The sequence below is a fragment of the Gordionus sp. m RMFG-2023 genome, chromosome 3, assembly GCF_954871325.1.
Source record: "Gordionus sp. m RMFG-2023 chromosome 3, tfGorSpeb1-WG-v2, whole genome shotgun sequence".
NCBI classification, from domain to species: domain Eukaryota; kingdom Metazoa; phylum Nematomorpha; class Gordioida; order Chordodea; family Parachordodidae; genus Gordionus; species Gordionus sp. m RMFG-2023.
The window spans coordinates 34,124,766-34,142,372 of record NC_088777.1 but is presented as its reverse complement, the minus strand read 5'-3'; the positions used below and the strand labels follow the sequence as shown (position 1 = coordinate 34,142,372).

Below are 17,607 nucleotides of genomic sequence, written 5' to 3'. Positions count from 1 at the left end.
GTAATTATTTTAAACAAATTTTTTAATATATTACCCAAACAATTAACTAATTGATTGGTTTATATACATTACATATATATTAACCATTATTTCTAAGTTTTTCTTTTTTTATAACATGCGTGTATGTATTAGAAAAACTTCTTTAAAAATAGTTCTTTATCTTTTATACCAAAGTTTATCATCTCTATATGGTAGTCGGTTTAGATATATTAATTTATTATTGTTATTTTAGTAATTTTTTATTTTTCATATAACATTTTATTAATATGATTATGAACATATATATGATATTGTATTTAAATATAGTGTCTTTTTCTAACAAAATAATTAATAAAAGCTCAATGAGCTGAGGATTTACTAAACTTTTTTAATAATATTTCTTTTCGTGAAATTTAATTTTTTTAAAATTCGGTGTTACCAAAAACCCCAAAATAATTTAAAAATAAAACTTAATGCTAAAAATACAAAGATGATAACCTTTTCAATTATCATTTATGAGTAAAAAAAATTTATGGCAATACACGATAATATATTTTGAAAGCATAAAACTTTCAATATTAACGTTGAAAACCTTAAAACATTTATTCGTGATTGTAATAAGCCTCCTTTAAGAAAGTTTGGGATACAGATTCTGGAATTATTTTATATTTATTAACTTATAATTATTTTATATATAAGAAGTTATTCTAGAAAGTAACTATTACATTTTACTTTACTCAATAGTAACATCATTAAATTGACCTTATTGTTAGATAGGGCACATTAGCAAAGTAGATCGTTACCAAAACGTTGCACGTTGCTATAAAACGACCCTTTGTATTTTATCAATTGATATATATTTATTATACAAATAGCAAAATGTGAATATCAATAATTACACTAAAAAGTAGATATCAGTTTTTTATAATTGTAATGCTTGAAATATTAATAATATAATTGTAATCTGATAAACATTTATCTTTAAGCCATAACAAGCCAATTCAGCGAGATTTTTAACGCGAAACAATTTTTAACTAAAGTTTAATCTCAAAGGTAATATTATGAAACTACAATAATTTTGCAGAAAATTTAAAATAAAGACAATATCGCAAATTCATTTCCGCGAACCCTTTATAACATATTTTTTGCTCTGAATGTATTAGGTCCGTGAAGTTGGCGGAACGATGTGAGGATCAATTAACAAAACCTATGCCAATATTTAGAGTCTTAATTGATCTTCAAACTAAACATCAGCGGAATCAAAGGTTAATGGGTTTTAAGCAAAATAAGGAAAGTGTGAAATTTTGAAGCTGGTGGAACGATTTGAGGATCAATTACTAAAACCTAACCCATTGTATAGCCCGTTAATTGATCTTCTATCCGGAAAGCAGCGGAATGAACCGTTACTAAGTTATGAGCAAAATAAGAAAGTGTTGGCACTTTGCCAAAACCGAAAATATAAAAGATAATGATCTGAAACTTGGCAATTATGTAGTATTTAATATGTACGTTAATAATCAAAGCACGTATCCGTTACATTAACCGTGACCGAGTTATAACGGTTTTAAAAACGTGAAGTTGGCGGAATTATTTAAGCTGGCGGAACGACTTGAGGATCAATTACCGAAACATATACCAGTAGTCCGTTAATTGATCTTCTATCCGGAAAGCATCGGAATGAACCGTTACTGAGTTATGAGCAAAATATGAAAGTGTAGTCACTTTGCCCAAACTGAAAATAAAAAATATCATGCTCTGAAACTTGGCAATTATGTAGTATTCAATATGTACGTTAATAATCTCCAAACCGCATATCCGTATCATTAACCATAACCGAGTTATATCCGTTTTAAAAACGTGAAGTTAGCGGAATTATTTTTAGAAAGTGAAGATCAATTACCGAAAATAATGCCAATGTGAAGTCCGTTAATTTATACTCCAGAATCTTTAAACCGTATACCAGCGGAATAAACCGTTCGTGAGTTATGAGTAAAATAAAAAATGTTGGCACTTTACCAAAACCAATAATAAAAAAGATTATGTTTTGAAACTTAGCAATTATGTAGTATTCAATATGTACGTTAATAATCTCCAAACCGTATATCGGTATCCCACGTAACCGAGTTATATCCGGTTTAAAAGCGTGAAGTTAGAATTATTTTTAGAAAGTGAGGATCAATTACCGAAAATAATGCCAATGTGAAGCCCATTAATTGATCCTCCAGAATCTTTGAACCGTATACCAGCAAAATAAACCGTCCATAAGTTATGATCAAAATAAAAAATGTTGGCACTTTGACCGATTAAAAAAGATTATGTTTTATCTGTTTGATTTTGCCCAAGCTACAAGGTTTAGGCCAAGGCCTGATGTATAGCAGTGTTATATCAAGAATAGCGCGGCCCTGCCATAACCGATCTATGGAATATTTTTGTTGGGCTTTTGACCCATCTGGTTTGTAATTATCTCTGGCCGGACCGTAAAATATATTATATACAAATTGTTTAGTCCGGCTCCATCTTTTTAACTTGTCACATTGTCGAGCTTCAAGCCAAGCCGTGTTGACAACTATCAACGATTAAACATGTATTAATAATCATTTAATTTTAGTAAGAAGTCAAATTAATTCATATTAACATAACCAGCTTATAAATTTTTAAATGTCTAATATTTTTTTAAACCGGATTTTTATAAAGTATTTGAATTGTAATTTTTTACAAGATGGTGCATATAACTCCTGTACTATTAACCTAGTTTTCATTGTCTACCTCTACATTCATTCCTTTAAAATATAAATTTCATATGATAATTTGCGAATTGCACTAAAATATATATAATTTAATATAAAACGTATTATTTTTTTTGTTTTTCAGCTATAAAATATAACGATTAAAAAAAATACGTAACATTTAAAAAAAAAATTCAACCAATAAATATACTGATGTAAATCGTAAACAATTTTTACTGAAAAAGAATAAATGTAAGATAAATAATTTTGTTGATAAACGGTCTAGTACTTGAGCAGAATTAAGATAACATCATTGACCATCTTTAATTATTAAATATATCAATCTATATATTGAGAATCACGATAAAATTTGTAGTTTAAGGATGTATATATATCGTTATATAATGTATATATTTAGAAAAAAGATTGAATAATAATTTTTTTTTTTTTTTAATTTTTAAGACAGAAATTTATATACATTCGCAATCATAATTGAATCTGCAGTTTTATGATGTTTATATCAGAGACCTGCGGAGGTACCTGCACGGCCCGGTCCGGATATTTTAAAAATAATTTCAGACCCAATCCAGATTTTTTAAAAATAATTATATTTATTTTTAGTTTTTATAACTAATGGCCAATTAAAATATTTGGTTTTAAAATATAGGGCCCAGGCTTTGTTTGTCTCATAATCCAACTAACCTTCTACTATTTAGAAACCCAACAATTTTTTAACAGTCATGAAAGGCTACACGCAATCTAGAGTAGGAAAAAGGAGATGTTACTCGCGAAAGATGAGTTCTAAATCGCGATTAGCTATAGACTAGGTATCATTCCGATAATATTTGTGCCGCCTACAATAAGTAAGTTGATCCATTTTCCATGCATAGTTTCTATTGTCTTAGATTCAGGGGTCGCTTTTTGCGGCGTGACAACTTGAATTAGAGATATGCAAATCACGGCCCGGCCCATACTCTGCTCGAACCTATACAGAAAGGGTTTCAGGCCAATCGAGTATATTTTTTAAAAATAGTTACGGTTCGGACTGGGTCGGGCATTAAATTCGGGCCTGGCTAAGTAGGGCTTAAAATTTTAAATATGTTATTATTACATTTTGACAAACAAATTGATATATTATAAAAATATTAAAAAAAACAAGGCGCTAATCTTTTTTATTTTTAGTATTTTTTTTTACAATAAAAAATAATAAAAATTTTTTATATTTAAATAAATACTTCCCGAGCTGGGTGGACAAATCCTTTTTATTTTTATTTCGAGTGGAGCTTTTCGGGAAAAATAAAAAAAATTTGTTCTGGATTGAAAGGTCAGAACAAATTTATTAGAAAGATTTTGGGCTAAGAGAGTTTGAAAAATTAGGCACTAGACAGATCCCTAACCTGAATAGGTTGATCGGCAAATCCTTGATTTCCGCTGGTATCCCCAATAGTTCAGAGCCATTATGACTTTTATAAGAGGATGATAAGCGTCCGGATTGTATGTCCTTAACATTTTGGCTCGGCGGCAAAAGACTTGTCTGGGATGTGTCATGCGTTACCTCATTTCCGTTCAATAGAAATTCTGACTTCTTAGAACTCGAAGAAATCAAAAAATTAAATAAATATAGGTCCCTTTTAAATGCCTTTATTTTTATTCCATTAATCTTTAGTATTTTGGGTATTGTTTAAAAAATCGAGTTCACCCGACCAACTCTCTAGTCGTTAGTAGAATTAGTCGACTAACTTAAGTCATGAACTCAGGAACTTAACTCGTGAAGTCAAATCTATATACTTGACTCGACTAGAGGACTAATAATTCTATTAACAAGAGTCGTTAACTTGAATCGACTCGAGGACAAATAGTTTTATGAACTTGAGACTTCAGCCAGAGTCAACTAGAAGGGAGGACGCATATTTCAAATTATTTATTATTAATTAAGATATTTGTTCTGCTTTTTATATTATTTTACTTTAGACTTCCAACTTGAGTCGTGAATACAAATTATATATTAGAGTCGACTAGAGGACGAATAGTTTATGAACTTAAATCGACAACTTGAGTCGACTAGAGGACGAATATTTTAAATTAGTTAATAATTATGATATTTGTTCTGTTTTTTACATTTTTTTACTTTAGAGTTTTGCTTCAGTATTTCAAGCATAGATTATTGATAGACCAGCGTATTTATGCTTTTCATATCAGCTTTCATAAATTAGAATTTATTTTATAAAAAACATAATTGACCCTCTAACTCTATGTTATTAATATAATCATCTGTTACATAGAATTGACAATTCATGATTGATGGATGACAAATATTATTTATTCTTTTTGCTTTAATTTTTAATTTTTTTTTTTTGATAGATTTTCTTGCACTCAGCAAAAACAAGAAACATTTAAAGGAACATCTGCAATACATGCTTAAATATGGTTTAAACTAGAGCAGAAATCGTGGACGTATCAGACTATTTCTCACACTGCCTTATTTCCTATCTCTTATCCCCAGTCTAATGACAACTTATGTTTTGGCGCAATAGGAATTATGATTTTTGACGGAGTCAATGATAATCTTAAAACCGTGAATATTGATAATGATAACGATCTCCAGGCTCAATATAATAATGATAATAGTGAATAACATGGATTCTATAGACATTGCGTTATCTTCCAAGGATATACTTACCAAACATTAAGAAATTTTTTTTTCCCATCTCTTAAATCTAACCAGGTGTCAGGTACATTATTATTATTAATATTAGCTACAATTCTTAACACTATTTTGCCGGTAACGGAACTAATAGATCCCCTCTTTCTTACTCCTCTCTTCTTTACTATGCTAGCTGACTACATAGTGGTACCGTCCACTATAATAAAACGGGTATACATCATGTATAGGATCTATATACTAGTGAATATACATGGTGCACGCTACAACTCCTGGTGGGTGATGAAATTGCACGCGTGCAATTTCTGGCGTGGTAATGAATGAATGAATGAATGAATTTTTAATTTTTTGTAATTTTTAAAATAATGAAAAATTTCAATGTATTTGCCTTAAAAGATATTTTTAAAAGCATAAGTATAGGACATGAAGCAATAGATAATTTGATAGGTTATATGTTAATCCTATCTTTATTTAAGATTCAAATTATACTTAGGTGGAACCCCATTAGGCAGCATAATACTCATTGGTAAAATTTTTAAATATAAATCTGTTTCTATTTAACATTCAGAAGAAGATTATGTTACAACTCATTCAGACATATTACTCAAATATTTTATAGCACAGGGTATAGTGGATAAACATGAAATACTGTTAACAAGTGCTGATAGTGATTTTCATAAGTTTTTGGTAATTGTTATTTCATATTTTACCTAATTATATATGCTAAAGGAAATTCCAAATAATAAAGAAGAATCAGATGTTCTTCTACATAAGAATGATGATCTGGATATAGCCTGGAGATATAAAAGCCTTAAAGTTACTCAAATTAATTAAACAAAACATATTTCCATTACTCATAATTCAGGCAGCATCAGATGTGTCAAAATACAGAGATCCAAATATAATTAGTGGTAAGTTTGATTTGCAGAACATATACACTTATGCTGAAATTATAGAAAATTCCTTCCTAAAAGTTTATGATGTATATAATGATAGAATTTTAGACTATTTATCTGGCCAACAATCTAAGTATATTTTAACTATAACAAATATTCTAAAACAACCACTTCAAGCTATGATAATTTCAACTATGATAAACTTGACTTTTATAATTGTATAATATCAAAAATTGAATCATTTATGAAACAAGACATCATTCTGAATTCTATATCTGACCAACCAAATAGCAATTCACTTTTAAATGATAATAAACAACAAACAGCAATCACCTTGAACAAAAAATCTGGTGTGTTTAGAATAGCCTTACATTCTTTAGGTAAAATAACATCAATAGTATTTTAATGCAAAGGTGCCAAGACACCAGTGACAAAGCATGAATTTATTACAAGCAGCACTTAATTTTTTTTTCATTTGTAAAACCTTACAGAAGATTAAAAGCAGAATTTGTCTTTATTTCTTGAATAAATAGTGGATAACTAAATAAATAATTTGCTAAATTTTAAATAACTAAATAAATCATAGATTAGATAATCTATTATGACTTGTCATGCTTCTACAATAACTTTTTATTATTTTTAAATTTAATTAAGTGGTCTACTTAATCGGTTATGTTGAGGCATAGGCCCACCCACCCTATAAATTTTGTTAGAGTCTCTAAGTTCAATTGGTTTTTTTAAAAATAATTTTGGTTTTTCATTTTTTTATATAAAATTGCTTTTTTCTAAAGATTTTGAATTATAGTAGTTATTTTAAAAAGTTATTAACTTTTTCTTATTTTTTAATCTTCCTTATAGTTATATATTGTATACATTTTTTGGAAAGGGGGTGGGATAAGGAGTGTGTAGGGAGGGGGGCATTTTTATTAGCTTATGATATTTGCAACAACAGGCAAATTGCGATGGAAGGGAGGGATTTCCCATCCCTTGGTTATATGCATTCTAAATCAGGGATCCAAACTGAACCTGAACCGAACCGTTAAACCGCTAAAAACCGGTATTTTTTATCGAACCTAAACCGAACCTAAACCTCTAAAAAATTTCTAGCCAAACCTGAACCGAACCCGCTAAAATGCTTCTGAACCGGTTTGAGTCTCATTATTTTATGCTTATAAAATAATGTGTAAGTTTTTACTAGTATATTGCAAAAATATTAATTATATTCAAATTGTTTTAAAAATTATTATCAATCACATTTGATTGATAAACGTCAGTCATAATTTTTATAAACTTTAGCATATTGCCATTTTACAATATTTTTTAAATATTTTAAGCTTATAAATTATAATGCCTAGAAAAAAAAAATCTAATATATAAATTTTTACATATAGTTTTATAAATGACACATCAAATCTGATATCATACTGGCAATGCCAGCTACTAGTGTTGTTAAACGGCTCAATTTGAGCCGATTTTTAAAAACGGCTAACTCAATATTTTATCCAGAAAAATATTATGCAAGCCTAAATATTTTGCTAATAGATGGAATATAGGATTGAACATCTATTGGCAAGATCTCGATGCTTAGGCAATATTTTCCTGGCTATAATTTTGTGTTAGCCGTTTTTAAAAATCGGCTCAAAACGAGCCGTTTAATAACACTACCAGCTACCCAAGTTAGTGTAGGGAGGATGTTTTTCGACAAAAAAATTTATATTATCTCCTTATAGATGTAATTTGAGTGAGACGAATTTTGAAAATATATTAATTGTGCAGCTTAATAAAAAAATTTAAGTAATCGTTCATATTAAAATTATGATATATTTATTTGTTATATTTATAAATTATATTATTTTATAATGTGCAATTAATAAAAATGAAGGTTTTTATTTTAATTATGAAATTAAAAAAAAAATTTCCTTATACACAATTCGAATGTAGGTTTGAATACAAAAATGTTCAAACCGGTTTTTAGAGGTTCGAAACGAACCGATATTTTTATTTTTGGCGAACCGAACCTGAACCTTGAACCGTTATTTTTATCCGAACCTGAACCGAACCGATATTCGTTTCGGTTTGGATCCCTGTTCTAAATATTTCACTCTCTAAAATTGATACAAAACAAGATAAGCAAAGTATTCCTATTATATAGCATATTAATAAATTATCATTTATAATAAAATATTATTATCTACACTTAGACCTATGTGTTCAAAGCCTCAATTGACAGCAGCAGTCTTTCTAATTTTTTTTTTATTGGTATTCAGTAGTGCAATGATTTCACTGTCACCTAATAAATTGACAATGGCTGCAGTGCACTATTTATTTGAAATTTTTTTAAAATGAATTTAATTTATAATACAATGCATTACATTTTTTTTATAATTTATATGGACGCTCTTATTTCTAACTAGTGCTGTAAACGTTACTACAAAAAAGAAACACGTTACCGTTACATCTGAAAAATAGAACGCGTTACCGTTACATCTGAAAAATAGAACGCATTACCGTTACTCGTTACCATTTTGCAAGAGGAACGTGCGTTACCGACTTTTCAAAAAAGTAACGGGCTACTCGTTACTTAAAAAAATTAAATGTTATATATAATACAAAAAAATATTTATTTTTTTCCGACAATATATAATAAAATAAAACTATACAAGAAGAACGTATAAGATAAGATCTTTTTATAATAAAATTTTCATATCTAACGCCTTCAACTCCATTCGCCGCTCTCATATTCTCCCACAAATATACCACTCATTCCCTACCTTTTCTCAATTCTTCCATTCCTGCTATTCCATGCCATCTCATTTCCAATTCAACAACTATTTACTTTCATCATCAGAAGGGATCCAACAAAGCGATCCTCTGGGCTCGATACTTTTCTGCATTGGAATCATCGAAATGGTCAAAAACATTTCTTCCAACTGCAATCTTCCACTGCATACTTGGTACATAGATAACGGAATACTCTGTGGTCCCCCTAACGAGGTTGCTAAGGCACTCACCATCATTAAAACACATTCCCATGCTATTGGTCTCTCACTCAATGAACAAAAAACTGAGATCTGCCCATTTCATTGCTCCATCCTATTCGCCCACAACTTCCACACAACCGAACTCTCATCCCTCAGTCATCTCGGCTCTCCAGTCGGTGGTCTGGAATCCATCAACCACTTCTTCACTAACGCATCATCCAGCTTACTTCATTTCAAAAACATCTCTAAATTTCTCCCTCCCCATTAAGCTTTTTTTCTCCTCAAAAACTTTTACTACATTCCTAAAATTCTCTATGCCCTTCAATCCACCTCATTTTTCAAATTTTCCGATTCATTAAAATCATTTGAAATCTCTGACAAATCTCTTGCTGAATAGATCCTTAATCTCTTGCTGAATAGATCCTTAATCTCCGCTTTAACCATAATTCATGGTTACAAGTTCCATGCAAGCTCGGGGGCATCGGCTTACGCTCACCTCTAACTCTTTCCATCAGTAGTTTCATCGCCTCTCGTCTTTCATTTGACTCACACATTAGCAAGCTTTCTAACTTCCCTGACCCCTTTAGCCGAAGCCCAGACAATTTGGGACAATTCCGTTGTCCCAAATACTCCACGACCCTCCTCATGTTTACAGAGAGACTGGGATATTCCACTCAACGAACGCTCCATCGCTTACCTAAAATCGAGCCTTCACGACGACGATCTCACAGTTTTTAACCGATTGAACCAAGGATCCGGTTACGAGTTTCTGGAAACCATACCCTCCAACAACCTCAATTTGTTGCTCTCCGCTGACGAGCTAAGATTTGCTATTGGACTACGGCTCAATTGCGAAATCGTTCTTCCGTACCAATGCAAACAATGCGAAACCAGCGTCGACCGCATTAGACACTACCTCCACACTTTTGTCGTGGCCGTTTTTCACGGCACACCAAATGCAATGACATCATATTACGCGCCCTCAAATCAGGAGGCATTCCATCTAGTCTTGAACCAACCGGAATTTTTAGAACCGATGGGAAACGTCCTGATGGAATGTCCTTGATTCCTTCGTTAAGGCATCAGCTCCTGGTTTGGGACTTCACCTGCATTGACCCAAATGCACCATCAAACCATAACATCGATGCCCTCGCAGAATCTCTGAAAACTATAAAGTACAGTTCCTTAGACCCTTCTTTCCTATTCATACCCATCGCCTCTCCATTCTCATCACCTTCGGTAGCAAAGCTCAACGCTTTTCAAAGAATTAGGCAAATGGATCCGCGAAAAAACCGATCGGCCTAAGGAATCCCTATTCTTACCCCAATACCGCCATCATCCGCTCTAACTATCTAAGCTTCATCTCTTCCATTGAATAACCTTCCATATTCCAAACTTCCTTTTTTTTATCCCCTATCCTTTCCCGTAAATTCTATTTCTACATTTTTCACCTTTATTTATTTTACCTTTTTAAAAAATTAATTATTACTACATTTTGACAACATCATATCAGTAAATATTCAAATAAAGTAACCCATGACCGAAATTTTTTTTTATAATATGAATAAAATTATACAAAAATAATATATTATAAGATAACATCTTTATGTAACGATTTTTTATTTATTTTTAATTGATTTTCAAAATTTTGATCAGATAAACATGAGCACTTAGTACACAACACAGCTTTCGCCGTGCTAAACACACGTTCAATTGGCGCAGAGGATGGGAGAGGTGTTATATTTAATAAACAAAAATTTCAATTCGGGGAATTTATTAAAAATATTTAAGGAAATATTTTTATTTTGAAAAAAGCTCGAAAGATCATCTTCACAGAGATTTTCATTCATTTCCTGATAAAAATTTATCATCTGAAAATATTCTAATGTATGTGTTGGATAAAGGAATCAATATTAATTCATTCTTTACCTTCAAATGTTTTTTTAAGTTTGAGCTACTTGACATTGACGTTGAAATATTTGCGTTGGGACATAATTTACATTTACAAAGTGTAGACTTGGTACAATTAATTTTCTTAATTGGTTTAAAATATAATTTAAATTGGGGTCAGGGAAGGGTTAAATCTTCTTCACCTGAAGAAGTAAGTACTATGGACATAATATTCTTTTAAAATAAATTATAAATTAATTAATAATATCATTATATTTACTTTGAATTTTGATTGAATATTAATTTCGACTGATAATTTAACAACGAGAATTTAAAAAAAAAGTTGGAAGTGGTTGACATGAATTAAATCCCGGCTTAAATTATTAATATTGAGAATTAAAAAATAAAAAATAAATAAAAGTAATTTTATAATACAATATATATGTTTTTCTTTTTATTGATATTTTTTAAGAAAAAATATAAAGTAACGAGTAAAGTAACGTTTTGCGTTACCGTTGCTCAAAAAAAGAAATGCGTTACCGTTACTCGTTACATTTAGATGAAGGTAACAAATGGCGTTCCTTTTTTTCAAAAAAGTAACGTCGTTAGTAACGAATGGCGTTAGTAACGACGTTACTTTTTTGACATTACTTCACAGCACTATTTCTAACACATTTTAAAAATAGTTTAATTCATTTCTTCAGATATTTCCTGTCTAAATAAGTTTATGTATCTTATCTTTCTCAAAAAGAGTAAGGAATTGCATTTTTACTCAGACCAGAGTTACATTTAGTAAATTTTATTGATTTTTATTAAAATAAATTAAAATATAGAAATATAATAAAATAGAAATCAGATTTAGTAAAATTACAATTGTCATGAATAAACAGTATTTTATCAAAATTTGTGGGACATAAATTTGACGCTGTGCCGTATCTTAATGACCTTCCTAATGAATTTTACTGTCCTTTTCAGGAATTGATTTATTTTACTTTTATTTTTCTTTAAACAAACTGAATCCGAAAATTAATTACTCTATTTTATTTTTTCTTTAAACAAAAAAAATATATTTTCAACAAAATTATAAAAATTACAATTTCAAAAATTAAAAATTATTAAAAACATATATATATCAAACAAATATATTTCCAACAAAAAAATATATATCGACTCACCATGAGTCTCCTTTTTTCAAAGGCAAATAATTCCGCGTAGGTTATAAATATTAATCCGCTTCAAAAAAATATATAAAATAATTCCACGAAAATAACTAACATATATTAACGTTACAATAATAAAATAAATAAACAAAAATACTACTATAACAATAAAGAAGTCCCTTTTTCACTTAGCATTAATCCAAAATTCTTTAGCTGGGTGGGCTGGAGGTATACAAAGAACCTTCCTGGCTAAATTACCAAGCATAGGAAGTTTTAGTTGCTTTTTTCACCAAAATGTTAATGGACTGAGCAAAGGATGACATTATTGTTCTAGATTTTTAATAATCATAGTTGGAAGGGATGCTTACGAACTATTTTAGCTATATATGTACTGGATGTTTGCCCATTATCTTCAACCTGAATCTCACTCGTGCATTTCTATCATGCTCTAAAATGTCTAATTAAGTAACGATGTTGTGGAATTTGAATTTAAATATTCTGAAACAATTTTAAGATTTGATGTTTAAAATATAATTTTATTAATAAAAATATAAAAAATTAATTACTTAAAGTTCGCTAATTGGAAACCTATGATCAAGCTTTTTTTGCATATTTTCTTTTAGGCAAATGATAACTTAGCAATCAGATTTATTGATTTCTACATGTGTTTCTATTTCACTGGGGAATAATAACCCTAAATTTATTGTTGATCCATTTTGGGAGGGAATAAATTCCACCGACTCTGAATGGATTTAATAATGTGAGTTCGGTAATTATATCCCATTCGTTATTAAAAAGTTTTAAGGATTTTTTTCCTATTTTATTTAGAACATCAGTTATAGCAATTTTGTTAAAACTATGAATACTTTTAGCATAATGCTGTGCCAGCGGGTAAGGCAATTTAATTTTAAAGTTTTTGTATTAATTAGATCTGTTGGTGCGCAATTTATATATTAGCGTCACCAGAAATATCAAAATGTTCATAAAGGTATGTATCAAAATCATCACAATCCAAAATATGGCCTGCCTCATAAATTGATTGCAGGCATTTACGATGCTCAACCTCAATTTCACATTCCAAATCAATTTCTCGATATCTAAGGGCTGAAATTATTTCTCTAATTTTTTTAATCTGAATATTAATTATGGCAACTTTTTTATGCCATCAACTGTAACTTATGAAGTCCATGCCATTATACTTATAATCCCCCAATCTGACGGTTCTTTTGACATTTGCCCACCATCAGTTACCATCTGAATTCTTTTGTTTTTTAAATTGAATTCCTCTTCCATACTATCGATCACGGATAATATGGTTTCACCAATATGCTTTTGCGTCACGTTTCTAGTTGCCAGGATAATATTTTAAATCAAAATTTTCATTTTAATGATGAAGACAAAACGTGATATAATCTCGACGCTTGAAATGATCTGTCCATAAATCAAAAGTGATAGAATAGAATTATACAGAATTAATCAGATTTAAACATGCCCCTTTATAGATGAATAACATCATCTAGTGCACCCTTATTAATGGTTGTCTTATCAGGCAATTCTGACTAGGAATCAATTATCTTATATTTCTATTTTTTAGTCAATTTATTTTTTAATAATAATTTTATATAAATTTCAACCTTTAGAAAATCAGTCATTCCTTTATTATTTTTTTTATAGAAATAATATAGCATAAAAAATCTAAAAAGCATATCAAAACACAATTTCCCCTATTAGATTTTATATTTATTTTATACCAATACAATTTATGTTATATTAATTTTAATATTTAAATTTAAATAATAATAATTTGATATATATATATAATTAAATAGCATTCTAAAAATGCTGCACTCCGAGCCGCCGCCTTAAAAAGATTTGGTGAACCGCTCATCGAAATCGGTAGGTTTTTAGTCGTGAATAAAATTCCGGCGGCGCACAGGTCTACCTGCACTATAAAATTCACAATATTTTATTTTCTAAAATTTTTATTAATTAAAACAAGATATTACCTATAAAATGGAAGTATGGAAACCAGGGACCCGGAGTGAACCATAACGAACCGTTAAACCATTATAAACTATAATATTTTCCGATTTCTATTATGTCTTATATTTTTTATTATCTTTTTTTTCCAAATTCTTTTTTTCTTTTCATAATAATCAATTTCTGGAAATCTATAATCAAAAAAATAATATTTATAATTCCGAGAAAAAATAAATTCTATGAAAAATATTGATAAATTTCAAAAATCGATAATCAAAAATAATATTGATAATTTCGAGAAAAAAAAAATAAATAAAAAAATTGATGAACATAACATCTCTCCTCTTAGAGAATGTCTGTTCTCTTCCACATTTGATCTTGGTGTCTTCTCCATCGGCCCTTGGAGGTATCCACAACGTATATGCACCTCCCAGCACGAGCCACTATTGTTCCTTTTATCCATTTTACCTTGTCGTTGTACATTTTGGCCCACACCGGTTGTCCTATCCTAAATTGACCTCTCTGTTCCGTTTGTGTATCGTTTGATCGGCTTTCTTGGGTGGTCTCTTTAATCATCTCCAGATGATTTCGAACATTTCGTCCCAACATCAGTTTTGCTGGTGTCTGTCCCGTCGCTGCATGTTGCGTGTTCCTATAAGCTAATAAGAATTCGTTTAATCCTTCGTACTTGTTTGGGGTTGTATTTTTTCCCATAGCTGTTTTAACCGTTCGTACCATGCGTTCTGCTTCTCCGTTGGAGCTCGGATGGTATGGAGGTGTCAGCACATGGTTTATTCGGTGTTTCAAGCAATATTCTTTAAATCGATAGCTGGTGAACTGTGGACCGTTGTCCGATACCAAGGATTCTGGATATCCCCATCTAGAAAATATTTCGCCTAGTACCCCCATAGTTCTTTCAGATGTGGTGGTGGTCATTCCTTTTACCTCCACCCATTTGGTAAAGGTGTCTACCAATATGAGCCACATTGTGTTTTTGAACGGTCCTGCGAAATCTATGTGAACTCTTTGCCAAGGTCTTGTCGGTTTCTCCCAATGATGATCTTGCATTCTTGGAGGATTGTTTGCCCATGTGTTACATAATTCGCATTGACGACATAGTTCTTCTATTTCATGGTCGATTCCGGGCCATCATATATATTGTCTGGCTAAACTATTCATTCTGACGATTCCTTGATGACCATTATGTAATTCGTTTAGTATTTTTTTTCGCAATTCTGTTGGAATTATTATTTTGTCTCCTTTGTATAAACATCTGTCCTTTTCCCATAAATTGTTTTTGCACATTTCGTATTGTCTTAGTACACTGTCATCTTTTGACTTGAATTGTGTTTTTATACTCTCCTTTACCTTTTTTAACATGTCGTCGTTTTAAAGTTTTTCCCGAATTTCGTCTATCGATATTGGATGTTCGTTTATAAAATATACTTCTTCCTTATGGTCTTTGGTTTTGTTTTCCATTGAGCATCTTGAAAGTCCGTCTGCCACTTTGTTTTCCTTGCCAGCTTTATACTTTATTTCGCAATTGTACCCTCCTAATATTAGAGACCATTTGAGCAATCGTGGTGACGTTATATTTGCCGAACTTTTGTTACCAAATATATATATAAGAGGTTTGTGATCGGTCCATATTGTAAAAGTTTGACCCACTAAATATTCATAAAATTTCTTTACTCCAAATACAAGCGCTAATGCCTCTCTTTCGATAGTTGAGTAGTTTTTTTCTGCCACAGATAGTGTCCGTGAAGCAAAACCTATGGGATTCTCGGATCCGTCTTTCTCGATATGAGACAATACGGCTCCTACGCCTTTCATAGACGCATCCGTAGTGAGTTGGATATCTTTACCTGGATCAAAATGAACGATTATTGGAGGATTAGTCAAACATCTCTTTAAGATTTCAACACTGGATCCGCATTCTTCCGTCCATTGGAAATTGTTGCCTTTCTTTAATAAGTCATAAATGGGTGCCGCGATTGTTGAAATTTTTTTTATAAATCGATGATATTAATTCATAAGTCCTAATAGTGACTGCAATTCGTTGACTGACTCAGGAATTGGAGCATATTTTATCGCTTCTAGTTTTTCATCTGAGGGCATAAGACCTTTGCTGGATATGACATGTCCTAGGTATTTTACTTTTTCTTTAAGGAATTTGCTCTTTTCGAAATTCGCTTTGAGACCGAACTCCGACATTCGTTGGAATATTTCCTCTAGATTTTTTAGATGCTCTTCATCTGAAGAACCGGTAATTATTAGATCGTCAATGTAGTATGCTACCCCCGTCATTTTCCCGAAAATTAGGTCCATGGTCCTTTGAAATATTGCTGACGCCTGGGTTATTCCGAATGGCATTCTTTTAAATTGGAATAAACCTTTGTGGGTGTTAATAGCTAAATACTTCCTCGAATCAGAATCTATTACTATTTGATGGTAAGCATTTGAAAAATCAATGGTTGAAAACTTTTCCCCTTTTCTTAATTTGTTGAATATTTCTTGTATTCTGGGGATAGGGTATATGTCCGGTGTCATCCATGGATTTATAGTTATTTTGTAATCTATGCACAACCTAATATTCCCATTGGGCTTCACTATCGGGACCAGAGGACTGGCCCATTCTGAGAATTTTATGGGTTCTATTATGTCATCATTAATCCATTTAGTTAATTCCTCATCCACCTCGATTTTCCTGAGGGCGCAGAATTTTGGGATCGCGTCGTCTTTTATACTCAAATGGACTTCCATATTGTTCAATTTCCCTAACTTTTTATCGAATATTGTTACGTACTTCTCCGTTAAGGCTTTTAATTCTTGTTCCACATAATATATTTTGTTATTATTATCGTATGTGTTTTCTGTTCCTGCTAATATTGATTCTTTCCATACCAATTCTCTGAATTCCTTTATCCAGTTTATACCTACCAATGAGGGTCCATCAGCTTTCACTATTATTAAGGGTAGATATTTTATGGTTTCTTTTATTTGAACTTTTACGTCCACGCTGCCTATGATGGCGATTTCGTTACCTTCGTACGTCTTTAATTTTGTGTTCGAATCATGAATTGTTTTATTGGAGTTGATTTTATTCCATGTCTTTAATGAAATGATTGATACTGATGCTCCTGTATCTAGTATCATGTTTGTTTTCTTACCTTCTATATTTAAATTGATTTTGAATTTTTCTTTACAAGATTTGATATCCATCGAGTATATATACGATATATCTTCCTCTTTGTCTCTTTGATCGCAATATTTAATCAGATGTTTATCGCTACCGCATTTGAAGCAAGTTTTTTTTGTCTGACTATAATATTG

The 17,607-nt window shown here is 30.8% G+C and overlaps 1 protein-coding gene across 5 annotated transcripts in view; it reads left to right on the top strand.

Annotated features, from left to right (window-relative positions):
* Window positions 1-5,693: 5,693 nt before the first annotated feature.
* LOC135926295 (elongator complex protein 4-like) overlaps window positions 5,694-17,607 on the top strand; it is a 33,957-nt gene continuing 22,043 nt past the window's right edge. For 4 of the 5 annotated variants that reach the window (XM_065462109.1, XM_065462105.1, XM_065462106.1 and 1 more), the window contains exons 1-6: window positions 5,694-5,814; window positions 5,861-5,893; window positions 5,936-6,054; window positions 6,097-6,183; window positions 6,233-6,396; window positions 6,441-6,643. In XM_065462109.1, coding sequence (XP_065318181.1) covers window positions 5,733-5,814; window positions 5,861-5,893; window positions 5,936-6,054; window positions 6,097-6,183; window positions 6,233-6,396; window positions 6,441-6,643 — 688 coding nt within the window. In that variant the 5' untranslated portion in view covers window positions 5,694-5,732. The remainder of the gene's footprint in view (window positions 5,815-5,860; window positions 5,894-5,935; window positions 6,055-6,096; window positions 6,184-6,232; window positions 6,397-6,440; window positions 6,644-17,607) is intronic. The other variant, XM_065462107.1, reaches the window with a different exon arrangement.